Genomic DNA, 16574 nt, shown 5'->3' with positions numbered 1-16574 from the left:
CTTTGTAACCTGACATATACATTGTAACCCCTTTTTATGCATAATTTAATGTGTTTCACCTTAAAAACGAATGTGAATTATCACCATAAACTTACGAAACATGTTTCTACAACTTCAGAGCAAAAGACAACACTTTGCTGTCTAGGATACTGCTCGAAGTCAGAGGTGATGTTAGGAAAAGGAATCTGCATGTGAGGTTTTAGACTGCTGTGTATCTAATATACTGTTCTTACACTATATATACTCGTTATCACCCACAGAGCACACATTAACCTATACTACAAAGCCGAATGAGCGGCTCCTCATCCCAAATCCTCCGGGCGCTGCCCAGTGGACTGTGGCTTTTACACCTGAGGTAGACAAGGAAACAAAACAATTGATGCGAGAAGGCAAGCTGCTCACAATAGATGTATGGTACTCAGGACCTTTTGCATGGAGGATGCTGGCCGTGCAGGATGGCCTAGTGATTGACCCTGTGGATAGAACAGACTCTGGCACCTTTGAGTTTAGGGACCCACAAGACAACCTGGCCCAGACTGTGCATTTGTTGGTACAACAGGGTGAGCAACAGCACATTATTAACAGCAAAAAACAAACATATGAACTAAGGATTCAAATTAACATAACCCCCTCCCCATTCTTCTGCTCTTACAGATTCTGTTGCAACCTTTGTTTATGTTGGTATTATTGTCGGGATTATCTTTGCTGTGATTGCCTGCTGTTGCTGTGTGAGGAAGTGCTGTTGTAAAAAAAGCTCTTCTAAGAGGGCCGAGTCTGCTCCTCAGACTGCAGCCCCACCTGCTGTGTATTACCATGTAAGTACCTGCTAAAAATTAGGCCAACTGTTTGTTATATGAATTGCTATTTTTACATTGATATCCTCCGTTCAATTGCAGAATATGAATCAACCGGAGGGCCCGAGTTACTCTGCTGCACCTGCTCCAAATCACTCTACTCATTACGCAAGGAATTCCCTAGTTTCTAGAGAACATACAACTATCTCACTGGAGCCATTGGTAAGTGTTACACAAAGGTTTTCAAACTAGGAAGTGCGCCTCCACAGGAGGTCACGAGAGAGTTGTAGTGGGTGGTGTGGACGGACCAACACTGTGAGGTAAAAGGTAGGCACGCATGCAAGTGTTCTGAAATCAACAGGAAGTTAGTTATTGCAGTGTGATCCACTGATTTGGCCCAAGTCTAAAACAATACTCAAATGCCCATATATTTGAAAAACGGTTTTCTTGCTGTAACAATTGTTCCCGTTCATACTGCCCGTTGAGAAGTCCATTCTTGTTGTTATTATAATGTAAATGAATGGGCGACAACATCCAGAGTCATTCCAAATACATTGCATATACAAATCAAATACATTCCAACATATATCTGAGTCTGAGTTTATCAAATCAAGTTGCTATCTTTCAAAGTCACTGCCTTTTAAGGACCAAGTTCCCTTCTTATATTTCCCTGGACAGTGGAAAATAAGAAAACAAGATTGTAAGCTACGAAGATTTTGTTGCCGATTGCTTAAATTGGTTTCACATGAAGAAGGGAACTCTTGCTGGACAGTATGACCAGGATGAATGAATTAAAGCTAGTAAAACATGTTTCATAGTTCTTATAAACACCAGACTATAGTTTTAATTGTGAACCTATCCTTCAATACACACATACATGATACACACATTCATATATTCATTGTGAAAGAATGCAGTAAAAAAACTTTTTACAATACGTAAAAAACATAATGGCACACAAACAAGCTGCTACACTAAAGCTGAGCTTTATTAGCTGAGCGAAAAATTCAGAACTCAAGTTGTAGCCCACAGCATAACAAATTGAATCCATGCAAACACTATTCTTCTTTACATCCCCCAAAGCATTATGAGATTCCTGCAATATGTTCTTTCTGACTTGCATGTGTTTTACCTTATAGGGGTACAACCCAGTGAATATAGATGTGAACCCCCCCTCCGTCTGAGTTACACACAAACATACAAAATCCACCATAAATGCATGAATTGTAGATTATTAGCTTAACAAATGAGGCACGTGTCATTCTTAGATAGATTTTTGACTCATCAGGCTTATTGTGTGTTTCATTAAAACACACATTTTCTTTATTCTTTTTTCCCTTCTCTCTCCAGGTTGCTCCTCTCGGAGGGCAGGGGGTCGGTCCAGATCCTTTACTCAATTCTGATTGGCTCTCCTCGGACCCTGAGCTAAAGTTTGAGCTGAAAGGACTACGTTCTGCTCTCCCCCTCAGTTCAGGATCAACTTTCTGTGATGTTTATACCTCAGATAAACTAGACTTTCTGTAACAAGCACAACTCAAGCGATGTATTGTTGAATCCAGCATTGAACTTTGTGACTGGTGGGAACAGCCATTTCAGGCATTGATAAGACTGTGTTATAAACACACACATGAACAATTAAGTTCCTGCAAATCTGCAAAGACGTGGTGAGACGTACACAGGATAAGGACCATGTCGAGAAACAGGATGTCTTTCTCACTTTGTTCACACAGGACCAGACTTATCGTAGGTTTAAGTGTGGGGTATTCTCTTTCTTGCAATATAAATCCAAACACAAATGCAATGTGATCATATACATTTGAGGCTAGTTCAGTAACTCTTAATAACTAAGCTGTAGAGGGCAGGAGTTATACAAAGACATAAATCAATTTAAGAATGAAGCTAACTCCCTCTGGCTCCATACTGTAGTTAGTGTAGGGTGAACAGCTATAATCAGGATATATGTGTGAACTGTAATAGTAATAAACTCAGGTTATATAAGGTATGCATAATGTACACTTTCTCCTGCTGCAAAGTATAACAAAGATAAGAGGAATATTACAATGGTGACTGTGTAGCAGATTTTAGTGAGTGAGGACATCAAACTGACTGCACGGAGATCAGAACACCACACAGCAATTAAAGCTACTTTCACCAGCTGTACTTATTTTTGTATATGGTTGTTTCAAACCCTTATGGGCCAATTCAGCCATACATATCAACCTATCTGTGTGGCCTTTATCATAACATTCTAAAACATTCTATGTGATATATTAGTGTTATGCTTTGTAAAACACTCACTATTCTTTTATGAATGTTTATACATTTTGTGTAAGCTGGAATGTTTTCCATTAAGCTGTATAGCTTTGAGAAACTGCCTTGATCATATGCCGCATGCAATTAATGTAAAAGGTATATTTAATATACATATTTGTCTGCATTATATGTAAAGATGTGTAACTATACTTTGACTTTGACTTCTTTTTTTTTAAATGAAGTGTTCTCCTATTTTTGAAAACAAAATAAACTGCCTAGCTGCACTACCAAATGAATGCAATGTAATATCACATTTACTCTCAGCCACACTTTTTGAATCAGTGTACCATGGCAACTACAACATTTATTATTGAAACATATAAAAATGCAATAATGTAAAAGTATAGACACCACAATATAATCCAAAAACAATCTCCACTCGTTTACCTTTTATGTTTTTGAAGTATGCAGCAAATTGTATCAAAGTACCTCCTTTCACAGTTACATTATTGTTGGATGTAAGCTTTTAAATTAAACTTATTTATGGTTGAGACATTATATGTTAAAGGCCAAATAACTCAAATGTAACAATGAGCTAGAACAAATTAACCAAACTACAGGTGTGAAGGCACCTTAGGTCTCAAGCCCAGTCCGAGATAACCCCGGTGACACTGCAGGTATCAGGGGGTTTATTAGACTTGAGAAAGCTAGAGAAGACAATCTTACAACTGAATATTTCCTGTGAGTTTTATATTATGCTCAATTAGATGTGTAAAATGGGTGTAATACCCCTTCAATAAGTAGTTACAAATGATGTCTGCTCTATACCAGAATGCGTTCATGTGAGAATTAGATACTCGAAACATTCTAATTCTGTCGGAAACGTCCACGCTAAACGCATCAGGGATCTCCGACGATACGTAAACGCATCACGAATGCATCCACTGACACGCCCTTCTCTGTTGTCCCGGCCATGGAGCCCAAGACCTGCGGAAGTCTACTCTAGTAAACCAGTAATAATAACGGTGTCGTGCGGGATGTGTGCATTGTACGACTCCTGTCTCAGTGGTGTGAACATACCGAAGTGTTGGTCGACAGTTTGCGTCTTGATTCATTTTATAAACTGGTCCCAACACGGTTAACACTGGACTCTCGTGGGTCTCGTGTTTTGAAACGCGGTAGATGATGATACTGTTGTTGTTGTTGCTGGGTGCCTTTGTTTGTACGGGTGAGTAACGTTACGTCTAATTGTTAATCGTACTTTATCGAGACTGCTTTATAGACTTTAGCCCGTTTCTCCCGAGTATTTGACTCTGCAGTAAGGAGGTAATATGTCTGTGGTCATAACATCTGTAGGGTCCATAATTGAAAGCTAGCTATCTTTTACTTTTAGCTAAAAGTACCCTTGTATTTTTACTCAAGAAGAAGTTGGAATGCAGGACATTTAATGCGACAAGGTGTTTTTGCTTTGTGGTTTTGTTACTTTTACGGAAGGAAAAGATCTGCATGTTAATGAAGATCCGCCTTTATTGAAACCAGATGGGAAACACAGAACTGTAAACCTGTAGTTACATGTAATACTGTGATATTCTATATGTTCAGGTTTATTAATCATTTATTGCTCAATTATTTAACTTGTTAATGTATGGTAGTCAACAACAAGTACAATTCTAAAAATATAGATGCATGTTAAAATAACCTTAAAAAAGACATCTTGTTCACTCACAATGTTTCTTTTGGACTTCCTCTCACCAGGCTTTTTATTTGACAAAGGTCATGGGGAGTATGGAGCCACACACCACATTTGGATGAGCAAAAAGCCGGACTTTGTTGAATTCAGCCCCAAGTACAACTCAAACGTGACGACCTTGTGGAAAAGGGGTGATCGTGTAGTCACATTTGACAGAAAGTATATAATGACGGTCGCTTACTTTACGATATATCGTTTAACTCAGAAAGACAGTGGTCGCTACATAATGAGAGACACAGATCTGAAGGAACTGTCCTCCTACACTCTTGAAGTAACAGGTGAAGATTCTTCTTAACTCTCAATCTATTTCATTTTTATATCCTAGCACTTCTTTTTGTCAAGACACTGTGGCTGTCACACTCTTTTCTTAGTCATTTTGTTTTAAGCAAGCAAAATATTAAATTGACTGTCAGTGGGCATAATATTATGGTTGCATGGCCATGTGGCTCAAGATAATACTGTGTTAATCAAAATCCTCTCTCAAGAAGGTCACATTAAGGTCAAGCAAAGAAGAAGACACTCTAGTGGAATTAGTGTTTATAGTCAACATGGTATGAACCAATTGTCAGGAAGCTAAATAAGGCTTTTTTTGACAAGGTGGTAATTCAGTAACACAATCATTGACATTTGGAGGACCTAATTTAAAGGAAATACTTTGGAACATGTGAACATATGGATGAAAACATAGCATAATTGAAATTAATTGTCAATTCAAAGGAACAGTTACACATTTTGGGGAATTTGATTATTCACTTTCTTGCTGAGAGTTCGATGAAAATATTGATAACTCTCATGTCAAAACAGTAAACATGATGATAAGGGTGTTTCTGAGCTTAGCACAACAACTGTTAACAGCAGGTACAGTTAGCCCGTGTACAGGCAACAACATCTGTACTGGCAAGCTGCAACTTTAAGGGGGAGTTGTGGGCCAGACTCGTCTTTGGAACCTTTGGACAGAGCTAGGCTAGCCGTTTCAGTTTTCCTGCTAAGCTAAGCTAACCTTCAGCTTCATATTCCCCACTGAAGGTCCACTGATGGTTGAGTCAGATGGCTTGCTAATGCTCTTGTTAAAGTTAGAGAGTGTGGTCTAGAGCTGCTCTTTATGAAACGTGTCATGAAATAACATTTATTCCTCTAATATTACGCAAATGTAAAAATGTCCCAAAATATTGGATTTTTCCTTTAAGCTGATTACAGCTGCTATGCTATATGAAACTAAGACTAAACATGATTTTTCAATATCACTTTGATGTGCTCTCTCTTTTTGTCTTCCAGCAAGAACAAGGGCCTCTAGAGAGAAACCTGGTGGCAGCGTCCGCGTAACTTTTGATCTGGAGCCAAACTCCTGCAACATTTACTTCTTCCCAGAAAACGTCCGTCAGCCGAGAAATTTGAATGGGATTGTTCGTCAGGGCCGGCTGCAGGGGGGTTTGGATGAATTGGATTGCGTAGGGTTTGGTCAGTTAGAGCCATGTGGGATTTCAAATAAGGCCCTCCAGATGTCCTGCAACGGACGCTATGAAATCAGAGATGAGAATAACAACACAGCCTTAGTGGTGTCCCTGGAAATGGAGAGTAAGTTACCTGTGTGTTTTTAAATAAGTGCCAGATGACCGTGTTTTTGAGTAATCACTGTATCATAAAAAGCTTGATATTTATTGAAGTAATAATACTTCAGAATCAACTTGTCAAGTTGCTTCAAATAGCTTCCTAGCCTAAAGCATTTGTAGTGTCATCCTTTGCAGAGTGTTGTGGCTGCGGCCACTTTGAATTCACCCTGTTACAGTTGAAAAGCATCAGAAAGTCGTTAGAAACCATTGCTGAAGCATAATCTGCTGTTTATACATAGGCTCATTTACTGACCAGTCTGACCAACTAGACTCTGCTTTGACTTTTGGTCTAAATTAACTGTAGTTAACTGATTGGCTCCAAGGTTCACCCCTCAAACAGGTATTTTTTGTAAAGGGACCAATGGTGGTTGCACATAAATTGGAAGAAGTGTATCTAGCCATATTTTGGAGGAAATACTGTCGAACATGTGAGCGTATGGACAACACGTATCATCAATAGACCCATATTTTGGGAATTTTCGTTATTTGCTTTCTTGCTAAAAGTTGAATGAAAAGATCGATAACACGCTCATAATAATATATTTACAGTAAACAAAAAATATAAGAGCTGAATGCTCAGCTTTACCCAAATGTTCGATTATTCCTTTAAGCTGATCACAGCTGCCATGCTATGTGAAAGACAAAACTAGAAATTGTACTGGACTGTAACTTTTGTGGTCTTGTGCTGTCTTCCAGAAATCACAAGGACCATTGAACATAAACCTGGTGAAAACTTCAACTTCAATCTCAATCTGGAACAAAAATATTGCAACATTTACTTCTTCCCAGAAAGTGACCGTCAGTCGAGAGGTTCGGTGATTAACATAGTTCATCAGGGCAGGCTGGAGGAGCGTTTGGATGAACTTGATTGCACAGGGTTTTATCTGTTAAATCCATGTGGGATTGCAAATGACGACCTCCAGATCTCCTGCTCCGGACGCTATGAGATCAGAGATCAGAATGACAACACAGCCTCAGTGGTCTCACTGGAAATGGAGCGTAAGTAACCTGTGTGTTTTTGAATGATCACTTTGTTATAACAGTTCTTGCTTTTATCTTTTTCTTGGTACCCATCAACTAATTGACTGATTGTTTCAGAACTACCTTATGAGCCTTCTCATATTGGTATCGGGTTTGGTGTTTTCCTCGCCACATTGTTCTGCTCTTGCGTGAAGTTCTGCTGCTGTGGGAAGAGCACCTCCAAAGAGGACAGAACCGAGACTGCTGCCGCTGACCCAGATGCTCAATACCAAGAGGTAAGGCTACCTTACCGGTGTACAATCCTCCATCGGAAAGGTCCTGCTGTTGATGACATAATCACCCGTTGTGTTTCTGTTTTATTCAAACCGCAGTATGACAACGAGCCTGATGGAGCGAGGTCGGACCAACTCATTCAGCCCTCTGGGGTACAGCACCCCGCTCAGCCTTCTGTTACGCCGGCTGGCCCGCTGGTGAGTGTGTGTTGCATTTCATAGAGAGAACCTTTCTCTTGTTGGCTCAACACTTGAGCTCTGTTTATGCTCTTGTCCACTCACAACTAATATGTCATGTGTTGCTTCACTCTGTAGGTACACGATTATCCTTCTGTGAGTTTGCCACCAGTTTATTCTGAGGTAAATACTTGATTGATCATAGTGCAATTGTATTTCTTAACATTACTATTTACAAACCATATTTTGATTATTTTAGTAGCTCTCCAATGTGTTGTTTGTGCTTGTCAGTGTTTCTTCAAATAAACATGTTTGGCCTTACTTCCTCAAATCACTTTTGCAAAGACGATTTTTCCTAAAACTTTGAAACCTGCATTATTTCCATCCATGTCACAATTTCAAATGTGTGTAATTTTTGCTTTTCAATTGATGGGTGCCATTTTTGGGAAACTCTAAAATCCATCTCCTGTTCTTCTTCTTCTTATATATAATAAGTAAACCCCATATATACTCTAAAACAACAGAAGCTAATATCTGTATTTTAGCCTGCTTGTAATACTCTAATACGCTGTGACATGTCTTTTTCTTCTCCAGATATTTTCTTCTCCAGTCGAGCAGCCAGACGCTCCATCTGTCCCTGTCTACTCTGACCCTGAGCCAAAGTTTGAAATGAAGGGGGTGACCTTTCCCTCTGCTCCCCCCCTCAGTTCAGACTCAACTTACTGTGATGTTTATACCTCAGAAAAACTCAACTTTCTCTGAGAGCCTTGATTTCTAAAGATACACTCACTCCTTAGTGGGACATTAAAGGAATAGTTTGACATTTGGATATTCACCAGTGGCTGGCTTTTAATGTATTAAACCAGGGGAAGGCAACCTTAGCATAACCAATTTGACACTGGCAGAAAGTGTATAATATATATATATATATGTGTCCTTATATCCGCATGCTAAATCACCTTTCACTAACATTGGCATTTGCGAAGCCTGTTATTTTCGGTAGTTTTGATCATATTTTTCCCCAAACTGCATTCCCAAACCCGCCCTCCTCTGCCTCTGATTGGCCAGGACTTGTTGCCTTTTTTTGCAGAATTTGTTAGCTTTATATCTGATGAACAAGATTGGTGGAAGGTTACTATAGTAAAGGATTTCAACTCAGGTGTGAATGTTTTCATAACGATAGCGGCCTTGTGAAGTGCTCTTATATCACAATGTCTTGATAATGGGAGAAAAATGTTTTCTGAAAATGTTGCTATGCACGTTCATTTTTATGATCCTTTTGGACATTTCAATGTGGTGTTATGAGTAAACCTTGTTAATCTAAATGTTGATATGGTTCACTGATACACAAGAAAATCTATACATTGCACTTATTAAGCCAAATATTACCGACACTCAAATCAAAGAAACAAGATATAACATCTTAATTAGTGAGCTTCAGACATGCTGGTCGCTGAATGTCATTTGCACACTAGCAGTTTCCCTGTTTCTAGTGTTTGTTCTGTAAATTGAGAGAGCCTGCATTGTTAACAATAATTTCCTACCTCATGAGTCTCACTTTGAGAGCTCACTATATTGTCACAGTAGGATATTGAGTGAATAGCGGCTTCCTTTCTGCCTCCTTCAGGGACACATGATTTATTGCACACCAGCTTGACTGTGAGCATTTTTAGGAAGGACTCAAACATAAAGTAGTCCTATCTTTCTAAAGTTTTCTGTATTTAAAACAAGTCTTTATTGCACTTGAGTTACTTGCAAATTTGCTTGCCGTTCTCTGGGAATAAATTCAGCTTGCAGCTGAAGTTCAGTTAAAAACTTGTAATATGTAATGCTTACATTGTAGTTTCGTGTGGATTCTGCATAAAAGTTCACTTCAAATGAGTTTTAGATGTTAATTAATATTGATACAAAGTTACTGTATTAAAATTGATCAGGTGAGTCACACAAACATATCTATATGTGTTGAAGTTATATTGTATGGATTGTTTGATAAATATAAAAATAATAAAAAGACCCAGTTGCCTTTTCCATGGCATAAAAACAACTGTGCACTGCATGTACTGTATGTCAACATTGTACCGTAAGCGCATTGCTTTAAAAGTCCAAATTAATATAAATAAATATATTTGGGACTTTTACACACACACACACACACAATTAAATGTACAGCTGCAATGTGCTACTTTTCATGACTCAATGTGTCAGTCACCCTCACATGTGCACTAAACAACTCTACAGCCATATTTTGAGCTTTATTCTTTTTTTATTTATTTGTGTGTTTTCTAATGCCTGCCATGGTTTAAATATGTATATACATGTACATGTGATTTTATTCAAGTACTAACATGAACATAAACATGTATGTATGACCAGACAAGTAATCCATTTGTGCATGTATCGTTGTTTATTTGTATTTTCTGTCAGGTGCATTAAATCTAATAACACTCAACTCTTTGGTTTGTATTTGTATTTTTTTCCACTGTCTTCATGTCTCCACGTTCTCAACTTGTAATTCTGTAACAGCCCTGCCACTACAAGTACCACACACCCATCACGTCACTACACAGCCAAACGCTCATTCAGGCAGATAAATTCCTTCACACCACACCAACTGGTTCAGAGGAAGCTCGACTGCACAAGCCAGCGTACGACAAAGCCTTTAGTGTGTCGTAGAGACATAAATCTGTTTAGGTGCGGGACATTCACCCTCAGTGATCCTGGAAATCTTTCTTAAGTTTACCACATATTTGTGCTGTAAGTAAGACTGCAGAGGAGTGATACCTTAATGTTTATGCTGCAACATATATCTAGAAAATCGTTATAAATAGAAACAAAACATAAACCAATGACCCCAATTATGAGAAAAGAAAAAAACAATCATTTTATGATCTAAGATGAGTCTTCACTTCACTACTGACCCATACCTTTATTTTTCAAATTTAGGTTAACAAGATTGTGGTATAAAAATAGAGCTTACAATAATAATAACTAACTTACAATGAGATAAATCTCTATATAACAATTGGTATTTTAGCAATAATAAATAAATAATGTATCTTTTCCTTTCTTTGTAACCTGACATATACATTGTAACCCCTTTTTATGCATAATTTAATGTTTCACCTTAAAAACGAATGTGAATTATCACCATAAACTTACGAAACATGTTTATTTTAATAACCACAATCAGTTATAACTGTGTTAACTCTACTCATCGTATTGGCTTAAATGTCAACAAAATAAGTGTAATGCTTCACCGCACTAGTAGCTGTTCACTAACCAAAGCTATCAATTAGCTTCGAGAGCTTTACCGATCTTTTAACAACAATATAGTATGTACGTCCACTCCGATTGCTTTTTTATGAAAAGTATTTGAATTTGAACAGTTAGTATGGTGTTTCATTCTCTCCTCACAATAGATTAAAACTAGCAAAGAAAGGTGAGCTTCACTAAACGAAAACACTATTAACGCGCCAGGTTCACAGCCGGGACTCTGACAAACTCTTATTGGTGTTAACGTATGGAAATATTCATAATCTTTGGACCAGTATGTTTACAGAAAGAATCCTCCAGACAATGACCACACATTGCGCCGTCGACCGCTCTTTGGATCTTATCCATGATGTATGACAGCGTGGATTGCTCTCCACTTGGAAACAACATGCTACTCTTCTAAATGATAAATATGTGATTCTAGTTGCCCTATTATTTATTTTCAAACAGTACAAATAACCACCACATTACACAGTCATTTGATCAGTTGTAATTGTAAACATATACATCATTGCAGCTTTAAAATAAAAGGCTCCCTTTACACAAACTGTAGATCAAATAATAATTTTGTAAATGCATTTTAGTCTAGAATAAGCTTCATGTCTTTGTGAGTTGGCGACACCGAGTCAGTTTCCCTGAGGATTCAGAGCTGGCCGACTTGAGGAGGAAAGTGAGTTTTACTGCTGCAGAGTGAGCAAGCAGGACTGATTATTCTGGCACTGAGGTCAGCTTGTTCCGCTCAGCTGGAGTGGCAGTGGTGGCGACAACCATGGAGGTGAACTCGGAGGATCAAGAAGGCTTCTAGCTCAATGAGCAGCAGGGATCCAACCAGGCCACAGGTCAGCCTGTGCTGAAGATGCTGGTTGATTGTGACGAGTTCAAACTGAGACAGCCAAAGATGACAGCTTCATACTAGATTGTTCCACTTTCCCAGACAAAGCTCATCTAAAGAATGATCTCAACTACGAAATGGATTGCCATGACAGTTGGTACATATAAATGGTGCCCAGAGAATCAATGCTAATGACCAACCAACGGTTTATCCAAATCCACCATCAGGACACATTTTGAATTTGTTCAATACTTTGCTTTATGATCTGCAAAACGAACACCCTGAGCTATGTTTGGTATTTAGAGCTAATTAATGAATGTTAACATGCTGGCACGCTAAACTAAGATAGTCAACAACATGGTCAACATTACCAGCTTCAAAATCAGTCATTCTTAATTTAAATTAAATTAAAGAATTATTTAAAAAATTGCTGTGATTATACGTCTGCGGAAAAGAAAACACAGAACATAATCAGTTTACAATCTCACTTTTGGTATTATTCAATCCTCTGTGCACACAGTTATTGCAGCCTTTTACTACCTTTGTGTCTTTGACTTGACTTTATTTGATATGGACATCACAGTGGCATTATAATTTGCACAATAACTAGCTGCACTGTGTTAAGTGCTAGTAGTGAAACGCTAATATACAACACCCGTCCACAGTTTGTAAATTTGATTTGTTATATATTATAGTAAAGGTTTTCCAGGAGTTTATTATTTAGCCATTTTCTTTAGGTAAAACAAGGAACATTTCTGATTTAAAAATCCCAGAGGTTACTTTATTTTCCATATAGTTTGACACACACATATAGAAACCATCAATGTTACCGACATTACCATCACTGTTGTCCATCTGTAACTCTTTTCCCTCCGCCCTATCCGGCCACTATTCACTTTTCCTACTTTTCTCGACTGCCTTCACCCGGCCCTCCAGGGAGCTCAGCCGGTGTTCCACTCCACAAGTCTTTTCAGAGCAAGAGGTGAGCAGAGTCAACAGGACGCACGTCAGCACCAGGCCGCCCAGTCGAACCGCCGTGATGTCTGCAGTGGCATGCTTGTCAGTCACGATCAGTCCAAAAAGCCAGAGCGCCAAGACGGTCTTCACCACCCAAAACACACGCCTCACCACGCCAATCAGCAGACGGAGAACGATGGTCAGCACCCAGTAGCCGATCAGGGCCACCAGACCCCACTGGGCAATGGCGGCTACGGCCTCTGGAGTGAAGAGGGGTGACGTCAGTGCAACTGTGGAAGGGAGAAAATCCATTTTAGGGATGGTTTCATTGGAAGAATACGGCTTAAGACACCGGCCTTTTACTCCGGAGGTAACAGAATTCGACATTCATACTAAAAAAGGAGTGGCTGACAAACTGCCTGAGGGAGAGGCAACACTGCATATTTTCACTTCAAACTTTCATTGTCACTGATCCTCTCTTACTCAAGTAAACTATTTGCAGAAAGCTCCACATAAAGAAGGAGGAAAGCCTAAGCAGACACTCCGTAGCTCAGTCGCACACATAAATTCGTGACACCCACCATCAAATCCTGTGACCCTGAGGATCTCTGTGACGTAAACAGCGATGACATTCAGGCCGCTGGCAGCTCCTTCAGCAAGGAATCGGATCACCATCTCAAAAAACTGTGGTGGTGTGGAGGGAGGGTGGAGACTTTATCGTACAAGATAACATTCAAGAAAGGCATTCTAATCATAATAATAATCATGCAGATAAGAATTACAGATAGGTTGACAAAAACACAGCTACCTATATTTATTGTCATGGCTCCAATGCACAGACGGATAGAGTATAATTCATTAGAATTCATTGGTCTTTATACCTACAGGAGTGATATTCACTGCAGCTGTTTGTACACACTTGAAGATTACATTAATAGAGAACTCATTTAGATTGTACTGCTGCTTAGCTGCACCTTAAGATAGAAGAAGTGCATTACTGTTGACTTGGACAAACAGCTGTGCATGCTAATGACAGCTGGAGAGTGACCCTCTCTCTATTCCTGTAGTCTTTGCTGCTCACAACCCCCTAAAAATCACACAACACACACACAGTGTAGCCTCATCAAGCAAGGTCAAGGGTAGCCCAGTAAGTTGGACAAGTATCTTATCTGCACCTGTTGCACTACACACAGGCACATACGTGAGAACTGTACAGTATGTCAGAGCATGCGTCAAGCATCTGTCACTCCACTTCAGCAAGTGTATTTAAATTGAACACTGCTCTGTTTGCTAATATAAGGCTCAACTTCCTCACCGATTACATACTTACATACCAACGTTAGTGCTAAAGGCAAGCTGGTATAGACAGACTTTTTTTAGAAGGTGTGAAGCGACCCATAAAAGGGCCATGAAATGGCGTATATATTATTACAAAGTCCTAAACAACACTAGAGTTTTATTTGACTTAATCTAACATAATATTAATGCTTCCAAAAGACTTTTACAGGTGGATGAAAAAACTAACTGAAGGCAAAAGTTAGACAAAGAAATATGTACAATGTCCTGGCAGCTCCCAGTAAATACAACAACGCTGTCAGACAATGCCTGTCAAATACCTTGTTGAAAAGAAATGTTGCTCTGTTACATTATTGGGAAATATCAGAGCGGTGTATCTTTTACCCTGAGGATTAAATGTTATTACTATTAGTTTATTTAAATGTATTTAAAGTGTGTTTTTTCACTGAAAACCGAATCATGTCAAACCAAATTAACATAGAATAAGGCTTTATTTCAATTGAGGGCTCATTAAAATGTAATTGATCATCCAAGGATCATGTACACACGCTATATGTTGAGGTGAGAGCTACCACCTGAGCCATGTTGAACCATTTCAGCCTACTTATCAGAGTGCCAGCGCTTACCACTACAAGCACACAAAAAGGACTACATTGTGGCCTTTCATGCAATTACCACAGCATAGAAACACAGATAAAGCCCCCGTGTCACTACAGGCATGCTCCTACTCTCTGCACTAACTCGAAGGTGACATTAACTAAACACAGCCACAAGAGAGGACTCTGGTCAGGCTAGATGGAGACACCCAGGAAGGTTTCTTACCATGGCCACTGTATAGACGTTCTCCTGACCAAGCAATGACTCAAGAAACAACACTGCACGCTGGGGGAAAGGGAGCCACAGCCGGGTGGAAGCAGGGAGGCAGAAAAGGGGTATGCATGGGCGAGGGGGTGCATGGATATAAGAAGGCGTGAAATGAGGGCAGAGAAGATGAGAGGATCAGGGGAGAGATTAACGAGTTGAGGGGGCATGGGGAGAGGAATGTGTACGAGGGGTGAGGACATGGATGGAGAGAGATGACAGGGTTGGAGATGAACATTAGTGAACAGGTACAGTTATAGATCCAGAATAGTGACAGAGCAAACAGTAACGTTAGACCAGATATCCAGTAAACTAGGGTGTTAAAGAATTGAGAACAATTAATAGAGTTTAAAGGCACTTCCTGGCGGAAAGAGACACTGTCGCCATCAACCAGTGGTGCAGCTCTTCTCTGTAACGTTACCTCAGCAGCTGACCGGATCACACCGCTTCCCACCACTGACTCCGCGTACCGCTGGATCTCCAGGCAGGTTCCGGTGATCAGAGTGCTGAGAGTGACCGTCGGTGGGCTCTCCCCGCTCGGCTCGGCCTGCTCAGCTTGAGCTCCGGCCCAGCACACAGCCAACGCCAGCACATAGGTGGTGAGGAAAACCCGAGCCGTGGCACATCCACCGCGCCCATAGCCAGACGCACAGACAGTCATTGTCGGGGATTTGAGAACAATAGGGGGGGAGAAAGGGTGCCCAAATGTATGTGCACAGGTTAAAGCTGCAGCCCAGAGCAGGTTAAGCGGCTCGTGTTCAATGACTGAAAATCAAAGACTTAAAAATGGCTTCTCTAGAGAGCAGTCATCGGCTTTTTTTTTTTGTACACCAACACGCTGCAGTTCACAACAAGCAGACCATGTTAAGAACCGCGCCAGCTAATAATGTTACACCCCGACGGATTCAAGTGTGCAATTAGCACATTAGGGTGGGAAAAAGTGTTTGTTATAAAACAGCGTAAAGACTTAAAATCAGCGGAGAATTTAAATATAAACTTTGGCAACGCTGGAAATATCCAATTTAGGACCGCTCGGCTGCGGCGTTAACAGCGGCTATATTTAATATATAAGGAAGCCACTGTGAAAGGCTTAAGATCCAGCAGCGACGGAGATATTCAGTCAATCGAAAAGCAGCAGAAAGAAATTTAGAAAAAAATCGAAACGTCTCCAGAAGTTTTCTGTTGTAAAGAGAAAACAGTAGAAACGCGGTGACCACGAGTCTCCGAAAGCTTCTTATTTCAGCCCTGAGCTCCACTAGTCAAGTTTAGTTCTCCTTTGTCTCAGAGCTGGCATCAAATGACTCGATGGATTCTGTTGCAGCCTTTACAAAAAAGCTTGTCGCCGTCCCCGCATGGCGCTCCCTTTGCTTCCAGCGTTTCTGACGAGTTTCCAGTAGGCTATGCAAACACGTCTGATGTTCAGGGTAGAGGAGGAGGAGGAAGAGGAGGAGGGGAGGAGGAAGGCTTTCTGCACACGAGTGAAGAGAGATTTGCACACTGGGAATTGTGAATTCAAAC

The 16574-nt window shown here is 40.0% G+C and overlaps 2 protein-coding genes across 4 annotated transcripts; one reads left to right on the top strand and one right to left on the bottom strand.

The window, feature by feature from the left end:
* The first annotated feature begins 3990 nt into the window (after positions 1 to 3990).
* On the top strand, positions 3991 to 10286 carry LOC117737178. 2 transcript variants are annotated; one of them, XM_034542918.1, is made up of 8 exons: positions 3991 to 4275; positions 4803 to 5075; positions 6073 to 6372; positions 7104 to 7406; positions 7506 to 7663; positions 7760 to 7858; positions 7976 to 8020; positions 8432 to 10286. In XM_034542918.1, the coding sequence occupies exons 1-8, from the start codon at positions 4230 to 4232 to the stop codon at positions 8597 to 8599; spliced, it is 1392 nt and encodes a 463-aa protein (XP_034398809.1). In that variant the 5' UTR covers positions 3991 to 4229; the 3' UTR covers positions 8600 to 10286. The 2 variants fall into 2 exon arrangements, with proteins under 2 accessions (XP_034398809.1, XP_034398810.1); XM_034542919.1 differs by lacking the exon at positions 7976 to 8020 and having other exon boundaries at positions 4002 to 4275.
* Positions 10287 to 12701: 2415 nt separating this feature from the next.
* On the bottom strand, positions 12702 to 16474 carry LOC117738023 (transmembrane protein 109-like). Of its 2 annotated transcripts, XM_034544294.1 has the most exons (4): positions 15478 to 16474; positions 15018 to 15077; positions 13481 to 13583; positions 12702 to 13189 (listed from the first exon to the last, which is right to left on the bottom strand). In XM_034544294.1, the coding sequence occupies exons 1-4, from the start codon at positions 15715 to 15717 to the stop codon at positions 12831 to 12833; spliced, it is 762 nt and encodes a 253-aa protein (XP_034400185.1). In that variant the 5' UTR covers positions 15718 to 16474; the 3' UTR covers positions 12702 to 12830. The 2 variants fall into 2 exon arrangements, with proteins under 2 accessions (XP_034400185.1, XP_034400184.1); XM_034544293.1 differs by lacking the exon at positions 15018 to 15077.
* Between the last annotated feature and the right edge of the window lie 100 nt (positions 16475 to 16574).

Source organism: Cyclopterus lumpus, chromosome 10 (genome assembly GCF_009769545.1).
Source record: "Cyclopterus lumpus isolate fCycLum1 chromosome 10, fCycLum1.pri, whole genome shotgun sequence".
Lineage (NCBI taxonomy): Eukaryota > Metazoa > Chordata > Actinopteri > Perciformes > Cyclopteridae > Cyclopterus > Cyclopterus lumpus.
The sequence above is the reverse complement of the archived record's forward strand: the minus strand, read 5'-3'. Positions and strand labels throughout refer to the sequence as shown.